The following is a 19356-nucleotide window of genomic DNA, read 5'->3' as shown; positions in this document are numbered from 1 at the left end:
GATGCCAGGCAGTCTCTGCGTCGTCCAATGATCTTTAAACAAACCCGGACCGGACGGGAAGGCAAACGTTTCAACGGACACACTATGGGTAGCTAGCGCCGCGCCAACCTCGGGGCCCTCCGTCAACTTTAACGGTGACCTTTCACTCGATCTGCTCGACTGCCGAACATCACACACCCTTTCTATACGTTATTTGGATGGCGTATGGAAATGGTACGTTTCAATTGACACCTAGAGCTCATCGTCCGGGAAAGTCCCGCAATTGTCTGGTCCCTACGCTCCTCTGCCAAAGGTTTTTCAGGTCACCTTTGAGATGGCAATCAAAGAGTTAAGCGCATCATGCAATCTTTCGAAGGACTCAGTACGAGCTCAGTCGGCGTCACGTAGTGAGCACCTGATACAATGAGACAGTCCGGGCAACTCTGCGTGCTTGCTTGCGTGCTTGCGTGCGTGCGTGCGTGCGTGCGTGCGTGCGTGCGTGCGTACGAGCGCGCGTACGAGCGCTTTGTCGACTTAACGTTGTTTATCAGTTTAGTGCCAGCTCTAATTCTCCAGCCGCACTCACGCGCGCTGTCAAGCATACGCACATTGACACACACACACACACACACTCTGCCCGCGTGTGACAGTAGAAGAGGTGACTTTTGAGGAAATGCCGCAGTAGGAGAGGAAAGAAAAGAATGAGGAAATGAATAAAACATGTTGCATAGGATGGAAACAGCTTGGCGTGACGACGACTGACAATGGCTTGACAACTGTCACCCATCGTGATGAAAAGAGTTGAAAAGAGGTGCAGACTATTTCACGCCAAACTTCATCTTGGGGCCTTTTGTGTCGGGAGCGTACCAATAGCGCACATGGGCGTCAAATGCCACATCATTTGTACGCTCTTGTACTCTTAAAGCCAATGGTGTCTTGCACGATAGGAAAGGAAACGTGTGACACCCAAACCCCAACATTTACACATTGTGAAATCCAACTCAAGCTTTCTTGCTTTGCCCAGTCAGGCGCTTGCTCCATTTTCTTTTAAATTCCCAGTTGGGATGGTGTTTTCAAACTGGCAGGACTCCCTCTTTTGTACCAAGTTTCCCCATGGCTAAAAAGTACTTTGGGCCCACCAGTGTGTTTGCAGAAAAGTAGGCCATTTTTAAAAGTTGATTTAAAAAAATAAAAATAATAATAATCATTTAAGATGGCACCGGCCAAGCGGCAGCCGGTAGCGGTAGCGCCGTCCGCTCTTGCTCGTTTTGTGTTTTTGCTGCTTTTCTAACTTTTTTTAATTGCATTTTAGTGTTTCATAATGCTTTCCCATATACTTTGCTTTGTACTTTGTGCTTTTTTCTTTTTCCTTTTTGCGACCTTTGCGATTGGACTCCACCCGTCGCGTGGCTCGGTTTCTTTGTGCTAGTACCGGACATCTTTGGAGCCGCTCGGCCGTGCCTCCACTGTCATGCACGTGCGGTGGACGATAGTGCCGGGAGAAGAGGCCACGCTCCAGACCATTCCATCATTGTTATGGGATCGTGAGATCTCTCCCCGGTCAGATAGAAGAGCTGTCGTGCTTGCCGGGCTGCAACGGGAGAATTGTGTTCTTCAGATGGAGGCTTTGCAAACACACACACACACACACACACACATGCATTAATTCTCTGTAATGGACACACCTATTCCTTCTGAATAAATGGGGGAGCGCAGCATTCAAAAGATTTGGAAGGAATTTGGAGAAGTCAGCACTGCTTCTTCCCCTCAACAGAACATGTCCAGACATGACAGAGTCTTTTGCTTTCTGACGCTATCATAAAATGTTAAATGAATTAACCTGACATTAAATATTCTTTTGAGTAACAGTCACAACCTGAGGATCGCCAGACGCGGCGTCGACCTCTGGACGGACCGTGGCCACGGAAACCAAATCTTTTCTGCGGCTGGGGAGCCAAGGGTTAACAACTGACCAGACGGTGGAGACACTCTTGTTCTGGTGAGCAAACATTCATATTGGGGTATGAATGTGTGTGTGTGTGTGTGTGTGTGTGTGTCGCGTCTAAGGAAACAGCGATAGATAAAAAAAAAAAAAAACTAACGAATACTAGTCCCTGGTTAGGTAAACAGACAGAATACGTCTATACAACTGAGAGGACAAAGAGTGTCTGACCTAAGGTTAACCTCCATAGCGTGAATGTGGAAAGTGTGTGTGGAGACTGGGGTCCCATTGAACAGGATTGCAAGTGACAACCGTCTCTAGAAGCTGAGGCAAGAATCCTTCGCCATTATGTGTGCTAGAAGCTTGGGGATTACTGGAGACGGGAGAAAATTCATTGTCACCCTGTTCCAGGAAAGTCCGTTTAGACACTCTAAAGTGTAAAACACACTGACTCTAAAAATGGTGAAATCAAATAGCAAAAACGTGGATGAAAATGATCCTAAACAGAAATTGACGTGCAAAGATTGGAAATTTAGGGACACAGAAGGAGACACATTGTGTGTGTGGTCCCATCTGGCGACTTGTCCCATTGAGGATTCCCGCTCGTGGTGAATGTTAAACAGGGACAAGGAGGAACAGGAAGTGTTGTTCTTCTGCTGACCGAACACGCCAGCAGACGTGGCCACGTTTGGCATGTTTTCAGTTCCCCCTGGTGGTGAGCAAGGAGGATGGCTGGCACGGTGTCTTCCTCTGGTGGGAGCCTCGCGGTACTGAAGCCCCTATCAGGGAAAAAAATGTCAACAAATTCAAATTTGAGTACGACTTTGAAGTATTTCCTGTGACCGTGTGGATAAGACTTTTTGTACTTTAAAAGTGGTGAAGTGACTAAAAAAAAGGCACACATTTTCATGTATGTTGACTTTTAAATTCGGAGCATGGCTCTCAAGGATTAACATTTAAAAAATATGAATTGTTTATGGCTCTTTCCATCAAAAAGGTTCCCGACCCCTGGGTTAGGGCAAGGGTGTCAAACTCGGGTTGGTTCGCGGGCCGCATTAACGTCAACTCCATTTCACGTGGGCCGGACCATTTTAGATATAAAATTGAGATATAGTATAGATATATTTGAAATCAGATTAAAAGACATGGATCAAAAGCCCTAAATATTCTCTTTTTGTAATAGATATAAAACTACATATGTTTATTTGAGCTTTTTATTTTCTTAGTAAGGGAAAACGTCTTTTAATCATGTTTTTCATTTCAAAAGGAAACTAAATATTTTTTATCATGTTCAATATTAAAATGGAAAACAAAATATTTTTATACATTTATTTTTGAGATTTTACAAAATGCTATTTGAACTAAAAACACAAAATTGGATTACAAAATTGCAATTATTGATTTAAAAAGGGGAAAATTAGGAAATATAATATACACCTATAATCATTGGAATTTGATCCTAAAACAGAAAGTCGACATTTGTGATATACTTTCTCGGGCAACATAAAATGATGCGGCGGGCCAGATTTGGCCCCCGGGCCGCCACTTTGACACCTGTGGGTTAGGGGATAGACCAGGGGTGTCAAACTGTTTTTTTTGTCGCGGGTCACATGGTAGTTTCGATGACATCCGGAGGGCCGTTATGTCTCCAACTAGGCTGCCAAAATGAATCGATTAATAAATTGACAGCTTTCTCCATCGTGCTAATCGATAGATCATTTTTGGACATTCAAATGAGTACATTTTTTTTTTCAATTATTGATTTAAAATGAGGAAACAGAAAATAATCTACAATCTTCATTTGAATTTCATCATAAAAGAGGAAGTTGGCACTGATCATTTACTTTCTCGGGCCACACAAAATGATGCGGCGGGCCAGATTTGATATATGTTATCATAAACAGCCTCTCATGTCTTGGCCAACTGGCTTTCTCGTATCTCGAAATTTGTCTCGTATCTAGAGATCATTATTTGCTCGAAATTTGTCTCGTATCTAGAGATCATTATTTGCTCGAAATTTTACTCGTATCTCGAATTGCTCGTATGTCGGGTGCTTTTATGTCGGGGTGCTCGTATGTCGAGGTACCACTCACTGTATATTGTTAATTTTAAATGATACGATTTTTAGATGTCGGTGTGCCTTGTAATTTTTTCAAAGTAAAAAGTACCGCAGCTCTAAATAGTTATGGAAAAAGGGGCTTAAGTCTACGGGTGCTTCTGCAGACCCTTAATCAACGCCACGTGTGGACGCCATCGTTGAATTCGTCTCAAGCTGCCACGTGTGGACGCCATCTTTGAATTGGTCTCAAGCAGTCACTGAATGTAAGTCTCTTGTAATTAATTAATGTTTTTCTCCGTTTTGGCGTATTCTGGCACGTTTATTTGGCGTCAGCATCTTTTGCTGAAACTAGTTTATTCGTAGACGGGATTGATGACATGAGCCGGATTGTGACTGCATTGAAATTGTTGAATTAAATGTTAGCGTTCCAAACGTCCCCGTGAGACTTGTTCAAAGTGGCGACTATTAGATGTTTTATTCACTTATAATAGACATAGGTGTCCTTTTAAAGAAATTCCATTTTGTTTGGTTGCTGTTTTTCCTTGTCGTGGTATTGGGTGCTGTTGTGAATTATTTATTATAAACGGTAACTTAAAAGTTTGAGCCATAGTCGAATTCTCTTACTGAAGTTTAGTGCCTGTTACTATCTATCTGATCATGGGGTTGGTAGGTTCAGGATAGGTGATAAGTCCTTCTTCACAGGGGTCAGCAATAAATAACAAATTCCTATTGAGTGGATATTGGCAAACAAATTAACTTCTTTATCATTTACAAATGTGGATTGCTGTAACACGAGTTGAAAAGGATTTTCCTAAATCATTGGATAGGGTTTTTTTTCTTTCAAATTTGACCCAACGTCCCCATTTAATTGGAACTGTCGTTTCCACGTCATTTGCAAGCCTATCAATAGTTTGTATCATCTTATAATATGTACTCACTGGGTGGCCCGCTGGATGAGTGGTTAGCGCGTCAGCCTCACAGTGGGGTGGGTACCTGGCTTCAAATCCAGGTCGGTCCACTTGTGTGGAGTTTCCATGTTCTCCCCGGGCCTGCATCGGTTTTCTCCAGGTACTCTGTTTACCTCCCACTTTCCAAAGACATGCATCGGAGGAGACTGATTGGACACTCAAAATTGCCCCTAGGCAAAATTGCCCCTTCTATTTCGCCATCTATTAAAGTAACATAACTAGTGTTTTAATAGTAATAAAATGCGTTTAATAGAAGTAAAATTAGACGCATTTCGAAGGGGGAAGGGATAGAGAGACGGACAGAGAGGGGTGGGGGCGTTAATTCCTTCCAACCCTCTGAAAAACACAAAAAATAGGATATTGGATTGGAAAAAATGTTTTATTTCTTCTATTTCGCCATCTATTAACAAAGTAACATAACTAGTGTTTTAATAGTAATAAAATGTGTTTAATAGAAGTAAAGTTAGACGCATTTCGAAGGGGGAAGGGATAGAGAGACGGACAGAGAGGGGTGGGGGCTTTAATTCTTTCCAACCCTCTGAAAAACACAAAAAATAGGATATTGGATTGGAAAAAATGTTTTATTTCTTTTAATTTGCCATCTATTAACAAAGTAACATAACTAGTGTTTTAATAGTAATAAAATGTGTTTAATAGAAGTAAAGTTAGACGCATTTCGAAGGGGGAAGGGATAGAGAGACGGACAGAGAGGTGTGGGGGCGTTAATTCCTTCCAACCCTCTGAAAAACACAAAAAATTGGATATTGGATTGGAAAAAATGTTTTATTTCTTCTATTTCGCCATCTATTAACAAAGTAACATAACTAGTGTTTTAATAGTAATAAAATGCGTTTAATAGAAGTAAAATTAGACGCATTTCGAAGGGGGAAGAGAGAGAGACGGACAGAGAGAGGGGTGGGGGCGTTAATTCCTTCCAACCCGCTGAAAAAAAAACAACAACAGGATATTGGATTGGAAAACATGTTTATTTCTTCTAATTCGCCATCTATTAACACAATTAGTGGTTTAATAGTAATAAAATGTGTTTAATACATACCTGTCAACTTATACGTTTTTCCCGTATTTTATACGTTTTTTGATCATTTCAAATTGTGTACGGGATTTTTTTTAAGTACGTGTTACACCCTGCATTTGATCTTGACACACAGGGGGAAATAATCAGAACAGTGAGATGTTGTTGTTACTTCAATCCAACTTTTACTGTAATCAATTAACACAAAAACCCATAACATACAATTAAAACCATATATATATATATACATTATCAACACGTTAGAACCCAAAACATAATGTACAATTACACCTATATATATATATATAAATATATATATTAGCAACACTTTAGAACCCAAAACACAATGCACACACACACTCGTTCAACACACGGTCATAACTTGTTATATCTTTTCCTTTTACAACTTCTAGTAGTCCTACTATTATTCAACAGGGCAAACAATGCAATATCAATAATATAAAATCCTTTCTATGACCGTTATAGACACTGTCAACGATAATGGTGGCCGAAGGTAGCGTGCTAAATGCTATTCCATGTGCGTGACCCGAGACGCTCACATTCACGCCCGTAATTCAAAAGTAAATAAACATTAATAACCATTATCTCTTTTCTCACACGCTAAACACTGTATATTACAAACCCCAAACTCAACCAGCCTTTTAAACAAACAGCATACCTTGACACACAGGGGGAAATAATCAGAACAGTGAGATGTTGTTGTTACTTTAATCCAACTTTTACTGTAATGATTCAACACATCTCCCGTGCCTCAAGCTATTTGTTAAGACATCAATAATCGAATACCGATCTTCTTTAACATGCCCCACACTTGCCATGTGGATCCAAGGATCAACAATCGACCACCGATACACCCATTGAATCCAAACTCGTTATACCTTCTTTACATGCAATCGTTAATAAATCAAACACTCTAGTATGTCACTCTCCCCCACAAAAACAAATGTCGTCCCGATATCAGTATATTCCAAATATGTTCCCCTTGTTGGTTGTAATGCTGAACAGTCTAGCGAACTTGTCATTTCACATCCTCTTCTGTAAACTGATACTCATGAAAACTCCAGGCGGCAAGGGCCACAGTTCAAATATAATCCACAACCCGTACGGTCCACGTTCACTGGATGGAAACTGTAATCACAGTCCGTAACAGTCCATGTTCGCATAATACATGTCACCCTTGTAGGCTCAAGCCTGTTGGAGTCCATACATAAAGGGTGGTTGAATGTAATATGGCTGCAGGTGTACTAACCAAGGAACCACTCCTGGTGCAGGGTAAGCAGTTAGCAGCTGATGTGGTGACTGAGTACTATAACAGGAGGGGACACCAAGCTGATCATAGGTCGTTCGTCGTGGTGGATGTCTCTCCCTTCTTGGCCGTTCATAAGTCAACGCCTCAGGTTCATTCACAGTGGTTGGCGGAGAGGTCTCTGATAAATGATCATCACGAGGATCTTCAACAGCCAGATTTGTTCCCTCACCAGGCAGGTCCTCCAGCTGAGTCATCTTCTGCTTGTACTGGTCCGGAAGCAGGGCCCTTCACTTCGAGTCTCTGATTCGCTGGCAGTGGCCTGTGCTTAGACTCCATCCCTTGGGCATCTCTCTCATTTAGCACCTGGAGGGGCTCGTAGTGAAAGTCATCTTCGTAACCACTGTCTTGGTCTGTCTCTTGAAGATGAGATACCGGCTGCTGTTTATTTCTCTCCATACTCTTGTCAATTTTTCCTCCTTCTGGTGTCAGGTTTTTTATCAGGATGCGCTCTCCTGGTTGTAGCACGGAGCTCCTCACTTTGGTGTCATAGTGCTTTTTACCTCGTTCTGCAGCTTTTCGTACACTCACGGTGGCAATGGTGTACGCCTCCTCCATCCCTTGTCTCCCTTTCTCCACGTTGGCCTTGTATAACTCCAGCTTGTCAGCTTTGATTGCGCGTTCTCTCAGCGCATCCAGTTCATCGCGATAGGCGCGGGCTGCACGGGCGTCTACGAGCAGCTTCAAATTCTCCTGCTGGAGCCTCTTTATTTCTTCCTCCATGTTTTCCTGCTGGTGTCGGTTGTCCAGCAGTTGTTCATTCCTCTCTTCTAGCTCTTGTCTAAGTCGTCTGATCTTTGCCTTTGAATCGGCAGGTTCCACCATCAGGTGTTGCTGAGTTCCCACCTGCTGCTGTTGCATGCTGGGAGGATTGACGATGGCCAGTGGATTCGGTGTGCCACAAAGCACACGAACCACACCTTCCCTTTCCTGAGTTAGCTCTGCTATAGTCTCTTCTTTTAGTGGTCTGCCTCCTCGGATTTTACATCCAGCTTGGACATGTTCTCCACTCCCACACCGATAACAATGTGTGCACTTCAGATCTCGCCCTCCCTGCTGACAAGCAAAACACCTTCTTGGGACATAAGCAGGGCGGCTAGTGTTCCAGGGGGGTGCTGGGGGCTTGCTGTAGTAATTTTGTTTTGCAAAAGGTGGCTGGGGCTCCCTAACTGGTCTTCTAACTGAAGGTGGGAGGTAGGACTGAGGCTGAAACATAGCCTGCTGTAGTGTCTCTCTGATCTGAGCTATCTCTGCACTGAGATCTTTAAGAGAAGCAACACTTGCCTTAAGTTCAGTCAACTCCGCTCGTACCTCACGGGACACTTTTGGTTTTTCTTCTCCAGGGCAATTGGTAGGTCGTAGTTCTTCTGAGTGCACCTTGCTAATATGTGTCGCTGCCTGTGGGGTACTAAACTTCTTTTTATTTCTCCTTTCTGTTTCATTAGCACAGGCTACATTTAACCGCTCTAGCAAAAGCTCATCTGAAGTCTTACAGTTCAGCAAGAGAGGCTGCATATCTACTCTAACACTGTCACTCTGGAGACCAGTGAGTATCGTGTGCAAGCACATACGCTGGACTAAACTTGGGTCATACTGGAGTCCTGATTCTGATTCTCGAGATGCAAACAGTACCTTCTGTCTAAGAACTAAGACTCGCATTAATAAACTTTGAGGAGTCTCTTTGATATGCTGCACTTCTGAAGCTAACTGCACATAGAGGTCGGTAGCACTCCTTTCCTGAAAATGAGCGCGTAGGATGCGTTTGAGTGTGGGAAGAGTGAGGTTAGGTTTCTCTTCCAAATAATTACGTAGCTGCAAACTGGGGGAGATAGCTCTGATAACTGCATCAATAATTTCCACATCTCGGTAACCCCTATTCAGTCCATTTTCAATTTGATGAACAAGGCTGGAGAATGTCAGCTTGTCCCTCTGGCCTGGTTCACCTATTTGGGCGGCAATTTTGAAGTCCTTGCGCCAGTATGAGCTTGGCTGGGGCTGGGGAGACACACCCCCTTGAGGGTCCGCAGCATCTGGTAGCTGGGGCAAAGTTATTGGAGTCTCTTCCAATCTTGATCCTTGCTTTTCGTTTTCATCTATTTTGACTTCATGCTTCATATCTGATATTTTATCTTTCAGTTTCAACAATTGAGACATGCCTTCATCCTGCAGTTCCTCTAGTTCTTCTCTTTCTAGGTACTTCACAATGTGAGCCACTAATGATAGACGCGATTTCCGTTTAACACTTCTTAATATGTTAAGAAAATCACATATTTCCAGTAGGTTATTTTCCGTCAGGTTGTTCAATGTTCCTACCACCTCTTCGAGTAACTGTTCCATTTTGTTGACGATCTAGGAGCTCTGTTGACTGTATAGGAGGGGTTAGGGTTAGGGAGTGAACTCTGAACTGGCACGTCTTTACTGTCCATCTGATGATCTCGTAGGCCTCAGATGACAAGTACTCAACCGCCAACTTCCAGTTCTTCTTAAACAGCAACACCTCCTCTCACTGCCATCGGCCTGGTTTTGTGGGGGGATTTAGCTGGCTCAGAATTCAGTGAGCAGGTCTTGGACACTGGACATCTGAACAGCAATCCCAGCGGTGCCTCCAAAATGTTACACCCTGCATTCGATCTTGACACACAGGGGGAAATAATCAGAACAGTGAGATGTTGTTGTTACTTCAATCCAACTTTTACTGTAATCAATTAACACAAAAACCCATAACATACAATTAAACCCATATATATACATTATCAACACGTTAGAACCCAAAACATAATGTACAATTACACCTATATATATAAATATATATATTATCAACACTTTAGAACCCAAAACCCAATGCACACACACACTCGTTCAACACACGGTCATAACTTGTTATATCTTTTCCTTTTACAACTTCTAGTAGTCCTACTATTATTCAACAGAGCAAACAATGCAATATCCATAATATAAAATCCTTTCTATGACCGTTATAGACACTGTCAACGATAATGGTGGCCGAAGGTAGCGTGCTAAATGCTATTCCATGTGCGTGACCCGAGACTCTCACATTCACGCCCGTAATTCGTGCTAAATGCTATTCCATGTGCGTGACCCGAGACTCTCACATTCACGCCCGTAATTCAAAAGTAAATAAACATTAATAACCATTATCTCTTTTCTCACACGCTAAACAGTGTATATTACAAACCCCAAACTCAAACAGCCTTTACAACAAACAGCATACCTTGACACACACGGGGAAATAATCAGAACAGTGAGATGTTGCTGTTACTTCAATCCAACTTTTACTGTAATGATTCAACCCGTGCCTCAAGCTATTTGCTAAGACATCAATAATCGAATACCGATCTTCTTTAACATGCCCCACACTTGCCATGTGGATCCAAGGATCAACAATCGAACACCGATACACACATTCAATCCAAACTCGTTGTGCATTCTCAACATTCAACCATTAATAAATCAAACACTAGTATGTCACACACACATATATATATATACATATATATATATATATATATATATATATATATATATATATATATATATATATATATATATATATATATATATATATATACATATACATATACATACATATACATATATACATATATATATACATATATATATATACATATATATATATACATATATATATATATATATATATATATATATATATATATAATCACCAGTCTGCAAACCTTTCACATCACTTACACTGAACATGTACTTTGTATATTATATCACCCAAGTCTTGTATACGTTATATACATTCCACACTTATCTTGAGACCCATAATTCCTTCTTCCTAGCTGTCCAAGAAACCTGAAAGAGCTCAAAACCTAAGTACTAAATCAAGTTAATTAAAAGACGAGCAAGCTTTAAAAAAATCCTTATATGAAAATTCCTTTGTATCTGATCCCCCCCCAATATTCAAATTAATGCCCACTTTGGTCTGAGAGAGAGAGAAAGAGAGAGTTAACAAAATGTCTTTTTAATTTTATTTTTTATTTTTACCGCGATGTTGAAGTGTGTTACTGTCAACACAATTTTTGAACTCTTCAATTTATAAACAAGCAACCAAAATGTACGGATCGTATTTAAAGTCTGGTACCTTTTTGGTGCACGTCATCAAAATTGAGAATATATAGATAATCGGACATAGGCCCTGTCGTCATTATCACAACACAAGAGCCTACTTGTCATCACACGCAGAAACTGCGTGTGACGAAATTGATGGTGCTTCTCCATAAGCTACGTTTAATCGGCAAAAGACCTAATAAGTGTAAGTTACGGACTTGTAATTTGTCATTCCGCTGTTGTTGTGGGCTGTTGTAGCCCACCTTGGACTATCCTCTTCAATCTGCTGCTGGGTTGTGATAATGACGACAGGGCCTATGTCCGATTATTATTATTATTATTATTATTATTATTATTATTATTATTATTATTATTGAGGATACAGGTCGCTTACCTCTCGCTTACCTCTCACTGTCTTCCACTTACCTTTCCTCAGTCAGCTAGTAGGAGGCAGATCACCAACCAAACATCTGTTCATACACCGCAGAGGGGAATGTGTGTTATGTTAGCGCGAGTTTAGATTTCTGATGGATGTGGGGAAGATATCTCATTAAATGGTATCGCTAAACATCGTAATTATACTTGTTTAAGAGGGGCAATGTTGTGATACTATTTGCACGTTAAATTTAAGATAAAGCCCCTACGGCGTACAACTGTGAACCTGTCTCAAATCTGGCGAGAAATTAAACAACCGCATAAAAGTATTTTTATTTTGAAAAACGGAGGATTTTTAAGGTGAACGCAATAAGCTTCCGTAACTTCCTTTTCCCCTACGTCACTCGCGAAAGCCACGATGGGAGCGAGAGTGACGACGAAAAGCTGCGTCGAGTCCACTCACTCACTCACGTGACGCATGTATGTCGCGAGAATGTGGACTGTGCGTCAGTGAAAGAACGTGAGTACATTCCATTCATAATAACTCTAAAGTTGGCTATTTTTATCTTTGTGTTGTACATGCGCCGCAGTTGCAATGTTGCCCTAGTCATGGCTCTAGTAGTTAGTGTATTGACGACATGGCCTCCATGTCTGGTCAGCGTTTGGCTTTGAAGTATGGTCATTTTCTCCTTGCAATTTATTTTTCTCTCTCTTTTTTTGCGTTTTGTGGGACGTTCATTCGGCTTTAGCAGCATTTTAACCTGAAACTTTTTAATAGGCGTGATTGACGTCAAATTAAATGTTAGCATTCCGGACGTCCGCGTGAGACTTAAGTATTGTTCAAAGTGGCGACAATTTAAAAAAAAAGTTAATTCGTTCCAACCCTCTGAAAAAACACCAAAAACAGGATATTGTATTGGAAAAAAATGTTTTTAATTCGCCATCTATCAACAAAGAAACACATAACTAGTGGTTTAATATTACTAAAATGTCTTTAATAGTACTAAAATTATACGGATTTCGAAGGGGGAAGAGATAGAGAGACGGACAGAGAGAGGGGGGAGTTAATTATTTCCCACTCTCTGAAAAAACACCAAAAACAGGATATCGGATTGGAAAAAAAAGTTTTATTTCTTCTAATTCGCCATCTATTAACAAAGTAACACATATCTAGTGTTTTAATAGTGATAACATGTGTTTAATAGAAGTAAAATTGGGCGGTGTTGTGTGCACAAGTATACTTCATTACCCAGAAAGCCCTCTTTTTGCCCGCGCATGCGCGTTGTGCGTTTCCTTGTCGAACAAAGGCAAGCCGCCACGTGGGGGACGCCATTTTACAAGTCGAACGCCGTCTCAAGCAGTCGCAGAATGTAAGTGTCTTGTAATTGATTGTTTTTCTCCGTTTTGGCGTATTCTTGCACGCTTATTTGGCGATAGTATTTTGCTGAAACTAGTTTATTATAACTATTCATTGTGACCCTTCGTCGAAATTGTTGAAATAAATGTTAACGTTCCAAACCCCGTAAGACTCAAGTTTTGTTCAAAGTGGCGACTATTGGCTCGTTTATTTACTTATATTAGACGTTTTAAAGAAATTCCGTTTTGTTTGGTTGGTCTTTTTCCTTGTGGTATTGGGTACAACTTTTTGCGACTATGGTCAGTGTCACCTGTAAATTTTTTCAAAGTAAAAACTACCGCAGCTCAAATAGTTATGGGAAAAAGCTGTTAAGTCTACAGGTGCTTCGGCAGTCCCTTAATCAACCTCACGTGTGGACCCCATCTTTGAATTCGTCTCAAGCTGTCGTCTAATGCAAATTCATGTGTTCAAAGTGGCGAATATTAGATGTTTTATTCACTCATATTAGACGTAGGTGTCCTTTCAAAGAAATTTCAGTTTGGTTGCTGTTTTTCCTTGTCGTGGTATTAGGTGCTGTTATGAATTATTTATTATAAAAAGTAACTTAAAAGTTTGAGCCATATTTGAAATCTCTTACTGAAGTTTAGTGCCTGTTACTATCTGATCATGGGGTTGGTAGGGTTAGGATAGGCGATAAGTCCTTCTTCACAGCGGTCCGCAATAAATAATTGGTAGAAAATTATTGCAGTATATTTATTGCCATTGGCCATTTAGGCTAAGGTCATATGGTCTCTTGCTGCCACCTTGTGGCTATTTAGGCACAGGTCCCTTGTCGTGGTATTGGGTGCAACTTTTTGTGACAATGCTCACTGTGAACATTTGAATTTGAAATATTTTTTGGAGGGTTTATTTAATTCTTGTTGATAAAGGTTTAAAGAGAATGACATTGTTAATTTTAATTTGTAAGATTTTCAAATGTTGGTGTGCCTTGTAATTTTTTCAAAGTAAAAAGTACCGCAGCTCTAAATAGGATGGTAAACACGGTTTGTTTACAGGTTCTTCTACTGACCCTTAATCACGTCACCTATGGGTCCAACTGACGACGTGTGACGACATGCACTCCCAGAATGCATCACATATCAAAGAATGCATAATGTATCCCACAATGCAACGTGTGGATGCCATCGTTGAAGTCGTCAAAAGTAAGTTACTTCTTGTAATATGAAGACCCGAATAATCGTATGCCTACGATTATTTTTTCAACTCAAATTTTCGCATGCCTACGATTCTTATTCGGGTGCCTACGATTATTAATTTTTGCCTCAATTAAGTCCGTGCAGCAGCAACATTGTTCTATGTCATTAACTTTCTACGTGTAAAGCACACGTGCTGTTTTTACTAACGTACTAGTACTAGTAAGAACGTGCAATTGCCACTGGTAGAGTTGCAATATACATAATTACAATGTCATACCTGTCAACCTGGGCCAATTCCTCCCCGTATTAATGATTGGAATTCCCCGTATTAAGCAATAGAAAACCGTACAAATGCAACGCGGCACATATTTACTCACATAGGGTGCACGTAAAAGTGTTATGGTCGCGCCGCGTTGTCGTGACGCGACCGTGAATGTATTCGGACCCAAGCGCTATGACTCATAGTTGCTTAAATAACGAAACAGGAAATGATTTAATCATTTCCTGTTTCGTGTGAAAGGGGAATGCGTGTGCGCATAGTATGTAATCGATCATCATGACTTTAATTTGTAGCTAATTGTGGAATTTAAACATATTATTTTGTTTCATGCTACTAGTAAACTGTTGATTAAAATAATAATATTGTCCTTGTTATGATTTTATAATAAATATTCCATCATAGCTTTAATTCTATGCATTGAATCTGTTTAGACACTAATTATCTCGTGCCTACTAATATTCATTATTTTTGAAATTTTCCACTGCCTACTATTATTCCGGTGCCTACTATTATTAATTCATTTGGAATTTTCCACTCCCTACTATTATTCCAGTGCCTACTATTATTCGGGTCTTCATAGTAATTGATTAGTGTTAGGGTAAGGGTTAACCCTCGTGTGGTTCCCTTGCGGCCATTTTGGCTAAGCTCGTGTGTTCCACTTGTGGCCCTCTTGTTGCCATTCTGGCTCAACTCCTGGCAATTTTGGTTCAGCTCGTGTGGTCCCTTTGCCGCCATTTTGGCTCAGTTCGTGTGGTCACCTTTCTTCCCCCTTGTGGCCATTTTGGCTCTGTTTGTGTGATCCCCTTGCGGCCACTTTGGCTCAAATCGTGGTCACCTTATTTCCCCCTTGTGGCAATTTTGGCTCAGTTTGTGTGGTCACCTTGCTTCCCTTTGCGGCCATTTTGGCTCAGTTCATGTGCTCACATTTTTCCCCCTTGTGGCCATTTTGGCTTAGCTCGTGTGGTCCCCTTGTGGCCATTTTGGCTCAGTTTGTGTGGTCACCTTATTTCCCTCTTGTGGCCATTTTGGCTCAACTCGTGTGGTCCCCTTGTAGCCATTTTGGCTCAGCTCGTGTGGTCCCCTTGTGGCCATTTTGGCTCCGCTCGTATAGTTCCCTTGTGGCAATTTTGGCTCCGCTCTTGTGGTCCCCTTTCTACCCCCTTGTGGCCATTTTGGCTAGGCTCGTGTGGTCTTGCGGCCATTTTGGCTCAGCTCGAATGGTTTCCTTGCGGGCATTTTGGCTCAAGTCGTATGGTTCCCTTGCGGCCATTTTGGCTCAAGTCGTATGGTCCCCTTGTGGCCATTTGGCTCAGCTCGTATGGTTCCCTTGCGGCCAATTTGGCTAAGTTCGTGTGGCTACCCCCCCCCCCCCCTTGTGGCCATTTTGGCTCAGCCCGTGTGGTCCCGCTGTGGCCATTTTGGCTCAGTTCGTGTGGTTACCTTATTTCCCTCTTGTGGCCATTTTGGCTCAATTATAGAGTTCCTTTGTGGCCATTTTAGCTCAGCTTGTGTGGTCCCCTTGCTGTCCCTTTCTGGCCACTTTGGCTCAGTTCGTGTGGTCACCTTGCTTCCCTCTTGTGGCCATTTTGGCCCTGCTCTTGTGGTCCCTTTGTGGCCATTTTGTCTCAACTCATGTGGTCCATTTGTGGCCATTTTAGCTCAGTGCTTGGTCCCTTTGTAGCCATTTTTGCTCAGCGCTTGGTCCCTTTGTGGCCATTTTGGCTCGGCTCGTGTGGTCCCCTGGCTGCCCCCTTGTGGCCATTTTGGCTAGGCTCGTGTGGTCTTGTGGCCATTTTGGCTGAACTTGTATGGTTTTCTTGCGGCCATTATGGCTAGGCTTGTGTGGTCTTGTGGCCATTTTGGCTAGGCTTGTGTGGTCTTGTGGCCATTTTGGCTCAGCTCGTATGATTCCCTTGCGGGCATTTTGGCTCAAGTCGTATGGTTTCCTTGCGGCCATTTTGGCTCAAGTCGTATGGTTCCCTTGCGGCCATTTTGGCACAGCTTGTGTGGTCCCCTTGTGGCCATTTGGCTCAGCTTGTATGGTTCCCTTGCGGCATATTTGGCTAAGTTCGTGTGGTTACCTTATTTCCCTCTTGTGGCCATTTTGGCTCAGCGCTTGGTCCCTTTGTGGCCATTTTGGCTCGGCTCGTGTGGCCCCCAGGCTGCCCCCTTGTGTAGTCTTGTGGCCATTTTGGCTCGGCTCGTGTGGTCCCCTGGCTGCCCCCTTGTGTAGTCTTGTGGCCATTTTGGCTCAGCTCGTACGTATGGTTTCCTTGCGGCCATTTTGGCTCAACTCGTATGGATTTCTTGCGGCCATTTTGGCTAGGCTTGTGTGGTCTTGTGGCCATTTTGGCTCAGCTCGTATGGTTTCCTTGCAGCCATTTTGGCTCAAGTCGTATGGTTTCTTTGCGGCCATTTTGGCTCAAGTCGTATGGTTCCCTTGCGGCCATTTTGGCACAGCTCGTGTGGTCCCCTTGTGGCCATTTGGCCCAGCTTGTATGGTTCCCTTGCGGCCAATTTGGCATCCCAGAATGCATCACATATCCCAGAATGCATTGCGTATCCCAGAATCCAACGTGTGGACGCCATCTTTCAAGTTGTCAAAAGTAAAGTTCTTCTAATTGATTAATGTTGCCCTGCTGCCCCCTTGTGGCCATTTTGGCTCAGCTCGTATGGTCCCTTTGCTGCCCCCGTGTGGTCCCCTTCCCCCTTGTGGCCATTTTGGCTCAACTCATATGGTTCTTTGCGGCCATTTTGGCTCAGCTCGTGTGGTCCCTTTGCTGCCCCCTTGTTGCCATTATGGCTCAGCTTCTGGCCATTTTTGCTCAGCTTGTATGGTTCCCTTGCGGCCATTTTGGCAAAGCTCGTGTGGTCCCCTTGCTGACCGCATGTTGTCATTTTGGCTCAGCTCGTGTGGTCCCCTTGCTGCTCTCTTCTGGCCACTTTGGCTCATTTCGTGTGGTCACCTTGCTTCCCTCTTGTGGCCATTTTGGCTCAGCTCATATGGTCCATTTGTGGCCATTTTTTCTCAGCTCGTGTGGTCCCTTTGTGGCCATTTTGGCTCAGCTCGTGTCGTCCCCTGGCTGCCCCGTTGTGGTCATTTTGGCTTAGCTCATGTGGTCACCTCACCACCCCCTTGTGGACATTTTGGCTTAACTTGTGTAGTCACCTTGCTGCCCCCTTGTGGCCATTTTGGCCCAGCTCGTGTGGTATGCTGCCCCCTTGTGGCCATTCTGGCTCAGTTTGTGTGGCCCCCTTGTGGCCTTTTTGGCTCAGCTTCTGGCCATTTTTGCTCAGCTGGTGTGGTCCCCTTGTCAGTGTGAACATTAGAAATATTTTTTGCAGGGTTTATTTGATTCTTGTTGATAAATGTTAAATGAGAATGACAAATTGTTAAATTTAATTTATAAGATTTTCAAATGTTGGTGTGTCTTGTAATTTTTTAAAAGTAAAAAGTACTGCAGCCCTAAATAGTAGGTTACAGGATATTCTACCGACACTTAATCACGTCACCTACGGGTCCAACTCGTCCAATTGACGACATGCGTGCAATAGCAGAATGCATCAGGTATCGCAGAATGCAAAGTGTGGATGCCATCTCTTAAGTCGGCAAAACTAAGTTACTTCTTGTAATTGATTAATGTTAGGGTAAGGATAAGGGTTTAGGGTCCTACGGGGTTAGGGTGTTATTTCTGTCCCATTGCACATCTAGAAATTTGAAGGTAAAATTGGCCATTGAACTCAAAATCGTCAGAGGGTAAGGTAAGATTTAAGATTTGTTAACTGATCGTGCTTCCCGGGGTAATTTTTTGAATGTGTTTTTGATGGCCAAAAGTAATCCTGAGATGATAGTGTGCCTTATAATTATTCAAAGTAAAAAGTACCTCAGCTTTAAATAGTATGGTAAACATGAGGTTTGTTTACAGGTTCTGGCCCCTTAATCACGTCAACTACGGGTCCAACTTGTCCAATTGATGACATGCGTGCAATCCCAGAATGCATCACGTATCCCAGAATGCATCACGTACGTCAGAATGCATCACATAGCCAAGAATGCCTCACGAATCCCAGAATGCAACGTGTGGACGCTATCTTTGAAGTCGTCAAAAGTAAGTTACTTCTTGTTATTGGGGGTTAGGGTTAGGGTTAGGGTTAAAGGGTTAGGGTTAGGGTTGGGGTTAGGGTTAGGGGTTAGGGTTAGGGTTAGGGGTTGGGGGTTAGGGTTGGGGTTGGGGTTGGGGTTGGGGTTAGGGTTAGGGTTAGGGTTAGGGTTAGGGTTAGGGTTGGGGGTTAGGGTTGGGGTTGGGGTTGGGGTTGGGGTTGGGGTTAGGGTTAGGGTTAGGGTTAGGGTTAGGGTTAGGGTTAGGGTTAGGGTTAGGGTTAGGGTTAGGGTTAGGGTTGGGGTTGGGGTTGGGGTTGGGGTTGGGGTTGGGGTTAGGGTTAGGGGTTAGGGTTGGGGTTGGGGTTGGGGTTGGGGTTGGGGTTAGGGTTAGGGTTAGGGTTAGGGTTAGGGTTAGGGTTAGGGTTAGGGTTAGGGTTAGGGTTAGGGTTAGGGTTAGGGTTAGGGTTAGGGTTAGGGTTAGGGTTAGGGTTAGGGTTAGGGTTAGGGTTAGGGTTAGGGTTAGGGTTAGGGTTAGGGTTAGGGTTAGGGTTAGGGTTAGGGTTAGGGTTAGGGTTAGGGTTAGGGTTAGGGTTAGGGTTAGGGTTAGGGTTAGGGTTAGGGTTAGGGTTAGGGTTAGGGTTAG

General features: G+C 42.8%; 1 protein-coding gene and 1 long non-coding RNA gene across 6 annotated transcripts; one reads left to right on the top strand and one right to left on the bottom strand.

The window, feature by feature from the left end:
* Positions 1–6813: 6813 nt before the first annotated feature.
* Positions 6814–12180, bottom strand: LOC144083636 (uncharacterized). Of its 4 annotated transcripts, none has more exons than XM_077611621.1 (2): positions 11798–12180; positions 6814–9939 (listed from the first exon to the last, which is right to left on the bottom strand). In XM_077611621.1, the coding sequence occupies exon 2, from the start codon at positions 9643–9645 to the stop codon at positions 7477–7479; it is 2169 nt and encodes a 722-aa protein (XP_077467747.1). In that variant the 5' UTR covers positions 9646–9939; positions 11798–12180; the 3' UTR covers positions 6814–7476. The 4 variants fall into 4 exon arrangements, with proteins under 4 accessions (XP_077467747.1, XP_077467749.1, XP_077467748.1 ...); XM_077611623.1 differs by having other exon boundaries at positions 11809–12180; XM_077611622.1 differs by having other exon boundaries at positions 11830–12180.
* Positions 12181–12204: 24 nt separating this feature from the next.
* Positions 12205–18743, top strand: LOC144083637 (uncharacterized). 2 transcript variants are annotated; one of them, XR_013303586.1, is made up of 3 exons: positions 12205–12298; positions 14191–14337; positions 18538–18743. It is a non-coding gene; the product is annotated as an uncharacterized LOC144083637 (long non-coding RNA). The 2 variants fall into 2 exon arrangements; XR_013303587.1 differs by lacking the exon at positions 12205–12298 and adding an exon at positions 12940–13148.
* The last annotated feature ends 613 nt before the right edge of the window (positions 18744–19356 follow it).

This window comes from Stigmatopora argus, chromosome 10 (genome assembly GCF_051989625.1).
Source record: "Stigmatopora argus isolate UIUO_Sarg chromosome 10, RoL_Sarg_1.0, whole genome shotgun sequence".
In the NCBI taxonomy this organism is placed as follows: Eukaryota; Metazoa; Chordata; class Actinopteri; order Syngnathiformes; family Syngnathidae; genus Stigmatopora; species Stigmatopora argus.
Note: the sequence above shows the minus strand (reverse complement) of the source record. Positions and strands in the feature narration are given on the sequence as shown.